This window comes from Podarcis pityusensis (assembly GCF_964106645.2).
Source record: "Podarcis pityusensis genome assembly, chromosome: 5".
NCBI lineage: Eukaryota > Metazoa > Chordata > Lepidosauria > Squamata > Lacertidae > Podarcis > Podarcis pityusensis.
The window spans coordinates 20518859-20524858 of NC_138032.1; the positions used below are offsets into that span (position 1 = coordinate 20518859).

At 36.9% G+C, this 6000-nt stretch overlaps 1 protein-coding gene across 3 annotated transcripts in view; it reads right to left on the reverse strand.

Annotated features, from left to right (window-relative positions):
- The window catches only part of RSRC1 (arginine and serine rich coiled-coil 1), a 161430-nt gene that overhangs the window by 77002 nt on the left and 78428 nt on the right, over positions 1-6000 (reverse strand). For all 3 annotated transcript variants that reach the window (XM_081008255.1, XM_081008253.1, XM_081008254.1), the window contains exon 6: positions 1605-1656. In XM_081008255.1, the coding sequence (XP_080864381.1) occupies positions 1605-1656 (52 nt within the window). The remainder of the gene's footprint in view (positions 1-1604; positions 1657-6000) is intronic.

Sequence of the window (6000 nt, forward strand, 5' to 3'; positions counted from 1 at the left end):
GAAAACCTTTGTCTGTACTTTAAAAATCAAACTGAAATACTCGGAAATTCAGACATTTTTGTTGAACACTCAGATATGCTAATGATGTTGCACACATTAACACATGAAATGGTTACTAAAACAGAAGAAACTTTGTGCGAACTATGAAATACCAGTTTTCCAAACTAAAGTATATGATTACATATTATTTCCTAGGCTAACAACTTGCTACTTGAACTCTAGAAAGGTTTAGTATTTCAAAACATGAAAGAAAACTTATGAAACATAAATGAAGATCTTAATATGTTATAACCATACAGCTAAATAGTCGTGTGTTTGTGTGTGGGTATAAAATTTTCACTCCTCACAGAACAAGAAAGCATAAAGAACAAAATGTTGATTTCCAATATTGTTCAACGTAATCCCTAATTTTACAAAAGGAATCCAAGGGACTGTTTATGCACTTGTTCTTTTCAATGTTTAAATAAAAGTTAGGAAAGAGATTTCAAATTTCATGAATAACTTTAATGTATTTTCCAATCCCATAATTCATTTAAGAGTAATCTGGACCTAAGGTTTAAACTCCCATTTTAAGTTTTTTAGATTAAAAAGTGTCACAAGAACCTCAAATATGCCTTGAAATCTACAGGCTTCTGATCACAATGACAAAAAATTCATAGTATCTTTAATACATTCTCGAGGTGTTAAATTAAAAAATGAGGTGTGACAGCTCAGAGCAGTATAAACAAATTGTGCTTTTCAAGGTCTGCCCTGTCACATCTACTTTATAATTATATGCTTCAGAGACATATTAAAAGAATGGGAGAACAATGCATACGTTTCAAACTATGACGGAGAAGATGCTACACTGGAGAATGTGAGCATTTATTGGAAAATGGAAAAGAAAAGAAAGTTTTGCTTTTGAACAAAAGATTTCTGCAAAACAGTATCCCCTACAATAGTTACTGTATATTCCACCATTAGGTTCAAATACTAATAAGAAAACACAAAGGCAGAAAAGTAAAATATGTTCTTATATGAAGGAGATAGTTTAAAAAAACCTTGGTTTTATCTCTTAGGCTAAGGTATACACATTTTTTTTAGATCATTATCTCCATGATCAGCTGCTCTCTAATGTTTTGTTGTAAATAGGTATGGATACAAATAGAGAACTGTAGCACCTCTATTAAATATATTTAAATGTCAGTTCTGATAATTGACCACACAATCCGAAGTATGTTTATTCAGAAGAAAGTTCCATTAAGTTCATTGAGGCTTACTCTCAGGTAAGTGTGAACAGGATTACAGTCTCATTTAGTTACTGTACTGCCATAATACTTTATGTATTTATTTTTACGAATTATATCACACCCTTGGTCAAAAGACCTCAAGGCAGGAAACTTTTGAATTACAAACAAAACATGCAATTTTCAGTTAAAATAATACAACGCAGGTCAAAAGATTTCATAACTCAAAGGCCTGGATAAAGAATAAAAGCTTCACCTGGCACCAAGAGATGGATAGGATCAGAGCCAGTCAAATATGAGGAGATAAGGAACTCCAAAACTGGGTGCCATTGCTGAGAGGCACTAAAACAACATTATTGCTTCCATCCATTTACTTACCAGCAGCTTCAAGAACCAACTGTAATCTAGCTTTCGCCTGTTCAGCAGCGGACTAGAAAAAGGGAGGAAAAAGGAATAACTATTATTTTTTATTTATCAAACTTGCAACCTGTCATTTCTCCAAAAGGAGTCCAAGACAGCAAACACCAAAATGATAAAACAGATGATACTATTAAAATTAAAATATAAACATATTTAAACCATCTAAAAACTTGTTATACAGTCACATGCTCTCAGAGCTGATAATTTCAAGGTTGGCAGGAACAGTATCTTCCAGCTGCCAAATGCCTGGGTAAACACAAATGTTTTTAAATTCCTCCTGAAAGTTAGTAATAAGGGACAAGGGATGCATTTCACCAGGGAGGACATTCCACAAACAGGGAACCGCCACTGAAAAGTCCCTGTCACAGGTCAATGCCAACTGGGCAGCAGTCAGTGGCATCACTAGCAAGAGGGTCTCCTATGCAAAGTGCAGGGTCCAAGATCAGAGTTAGAAACTGAGATATATAAGCTAGGCATCAAATACCACCTTAAACCTAGGTTACGGTCAACACAACAGAATGTCTATTCACCAGGGCGTTGGACTAGATAACCCTTGGGGACTCTACAATTCCACAATTCATGAGCAAAACTACATTGCTTGGCTGTAGCTTGCTCTTACAACAACAAACAACAACAACAATTAATAATAATAATAATAATAATAATAATAATAATAATACTTTTATTATATGCCGCCCATCTGACTGGGTTGCCTCAGCCACTCTGGGCAGCTCCCAACAAAATATGAAAAACACAATCAAACATCAACCATTGAAAACTTCCCCAAACAATTCACTTGCCCAGTATGCATGAAGGAGAAACACACACATTGGAAATGGAAATGGTATTAACTATGAACTAAGGCAAAGGTTTTTAAACTGTAGCCTGTGAGTTCCATTGGGTGACCTGGGGAAAGGCTGCAGAACAGACAAAGATACCTGCACTCAGCCCTGCACTTATTTCACTTAATGTGATGATGGAGGACTAAGATGCCCAGCAATGGGTCCATATGCCTTTTGCTGTGCACAAGTCAGCTGACTCAATGGAGATGTCAATCACCAACTTTGTGCCCAGAAATTTCCACATAGTCACAACTGGACCTGCATCAGTAGCTAAACATGCCTGGCACCCAGGAAATTTTGAACAGTGCCCACGATTGATATTGGTGAAGGTTTGCTTTTGGTACTCAGGTCCCAAGCCATTGGACAAGAGAAATTTCATTACAATCAATTGGTATATAAATCTTGTTAAATCACTCACTCAATTAATTGATAAAATATCGTCAACCTCTGCTCCTTGGGCTAGGGAGCAGCTGGGCATGCAAAAGTCAAAGCTCACAGCCCACACATATCTTAGTGCAAGCAGGCATAAATCCTTGCATGAACAGAATAAGTTACTCAGCCTTACATTGGATACAACCCTTATATACACTTTATATATATTTAATAAATGTAAAAGCATGCAAATTTCATTTTTTATTAGCTAGCATTGAAAATTGTTCAAAACAATGCTTAACAAAATAACAAAAATGATGTGGCCTGTTTAAAGCTAAGCAAGCGACAACAATATACAAACATGTAAATGCAGCACTGCATCATCATTATCAATACTGACCAACAACCAGAAATAGAATTCAGCATTCATCTTATGTCTTGAGCCACAGAAATTGCCTTTATACTGGTCAACTGCAAAATACCGAACAGTCTGTTCAGATAGTCTAAGGTTTAGACTCTAAAACACTGTCCCAAGTGTACAAAAGGCTGCTCATGTGAGCAGTAAGAACGATTATTTCATATTTCTCTGGACATGTAAACTAGTTTGCCTAATGGTGCCAATTAGAGCATCTTAACTGGCTCTATGTCAACAACATAAATTGTCTCCAGCTACACAGAATTGTGTCTATTGTAAAGAATCCTCAAGCTGACCTCATGCCATTTTGATAGTATGCAATGCACCAATCATGAACTTAACCATCACTATATTTGCCTGCCTACTTTTTTATGACTCCCAACAAATTTTGCATTTACATTACTAGTATTCTGAACAGTTTGCCTTCTGCTAACACAGCCTTATAAATCCAGATGTGAATATTACAAAACAGACCCAGTAACCCCAAATGGACCCTATAAAATCAACTAGGAAAAAATTATTAGCTTGTAATATTACAACTGATTTATATAAAGCTTTATAATAAATATGTAATTTTAAATGGATTGCAGTAATTGTTTGTCTTACTGTTGGTCGTGCTAGAATAAATTGGGAGCAATCATTCTCTTCAGCTTTATTCCGTTTACAATAATTGTGCCAGTGTGGTTCAGTATATATAATAACAACAGCAGGATAAGGGGGAAATGAAATAGTGTTTTGTTTTCCTTTTGTCCCCAAAGAAAATTCTACAATAGGTCACATCTGAAAATAGACATATTGATTCTATGATTCATTAGGCATAAATATGTTAGTTAATGGATTCGGCCTTATAGTACTTGCTGTATTTCGTATATATAATATAGTTGATATATAACACTTGCTCTATATACAAAAAGATATATAAATATTATTCTTTATGTAAAAATTCCAGAACTTGATGGTTTTCAACAGCCCCAGCGAAAAAACAAACATATGAAAGAAATCAATTTAGGTAATAAGGGCTCTTGGGGGGGGGGATCTAAGTAGATAATAAGATGCAATCTGGGGAAGCTAAATAATACTACTTAAGTCCCAATAAAGCCAATATACTTTTAATATCAATGCTAGAACACCCTAGGTACCCATAATCCCCACACAAGTTTTTGTGTATTGTTATATAAACATATATTTGTTTTTAATCTATAGCCTAGTTTGCATGTCATATTAAGGCAAGTAAAGTGGTACCTCTGGTTACGAACTTAATTCGTTCCGGAGGTACATTCTTAACCTGAAACCGTTCTTAACCTGAGGTACCACTTTAGCTAATGGGGCTTCCCGCTGCCGCCGTGCAATTTCTGTTCTCATCCTAGGGCAAAGTTCTTAACCCGAGGTACTACTTTCGAGTTAGCAGAGTCTGTAACCCGAAGTGTTTGTAACCTGAGGTGTTTCTAACCTAAGGTACCACTGTAAAAACCAACTATGGTTTCAAAGTGAATGTGTTGTGTGCTGGTGTACACTGCTGAAAAGTTCTTCTTCCATTTCCCCTCTGCTCCTGACAGAGTCTGGCTTCTCATGACACCAAAACGCAAACCCAGAGTGGTAACCATCATTTGCTCTTGGCTTCCTCCTTGTGATTTATTTGGAGAAAGGAAACCACAAGTCTGAGTTTGGAGTTTACAACCTGTGGCAGTACAGCAGAACCAGGGGAAGAGTGCTGTGGGAACTTTTGAGCACTAGCACGCTGCTCATTTGCATTAAACCATTGCTTGTTTTCAACTATGGTTTAATGGAAAGTGTGAATCAGGCATATGTTGCAAGCCTGCCTGGGGGCTTTTATAGGCAAATGATGGGATATGAATCTTCTAAATAAGTAAAAATACCAACCCAATATGAAAGGCTTATATGCACAAGGCCAACACACCCACGTATACTCAGTAGTAGCCCCACTAGAAATCTGTAGGAACAATGAGCAGTAAGTCCTACTGAAAATTAAGAGAGTCGCATACAGCATTTAAGAAAGCAATTCATGTACATGAATGAAGAAATGTACAGAGATCACTTTTAAATAATTTCCTAAAAGGATGCAATCTCTGTAGAGAACAAGTGGTATGTTGTAGAGATGAAAGTTCTTCCCTAATCTCTCTCTTCCTTGATGAGACATGTAATGGAAATTCCCACGATGGGATATGTCTAAGCTATACAGGAAGTTCTCTCTTGAGATAAAAATCATATCACAAAACCATAGAATTGTAGAGTTGGGAAGGGACCTTGAGGGTCATCTAGTCCAGCCCCCCTGCAATGCAGGAATCTCAGTTAAAGCGTCCATGACAGATGAGCATCCAAACTCTGCTTAAAAGCTTCCAAGGAAGGAGAGTCCACCACCTCTCATGGGAGACTGTTCCACCATTGAACAGCTCTTACTATCAGAAAGTTCTTCCTGATGTTTAGTTGGAATCTCCTTGTAACTTGAATCCATTGGTTTGGGTCCTAGCCTCCAGGAGAAGGAGAAAACAAGCATGCTACATCTTCCATGTGACAGACCTTTAGATGTTTGAAGAAGGCTATCATATATACTCTAATCAATTGTTTCTCATCAGGCTTAGCATCCAGACCCTTTGGTTGCTCTTGAAAGGGTTGCGCTTACGTGTGTGTGTGTGTGTGTGTGTGTGTGTGTGTGTAAGAGACACTGCAGACTGGAGTCTCCTCACAAACAGGAATCACAGATCTA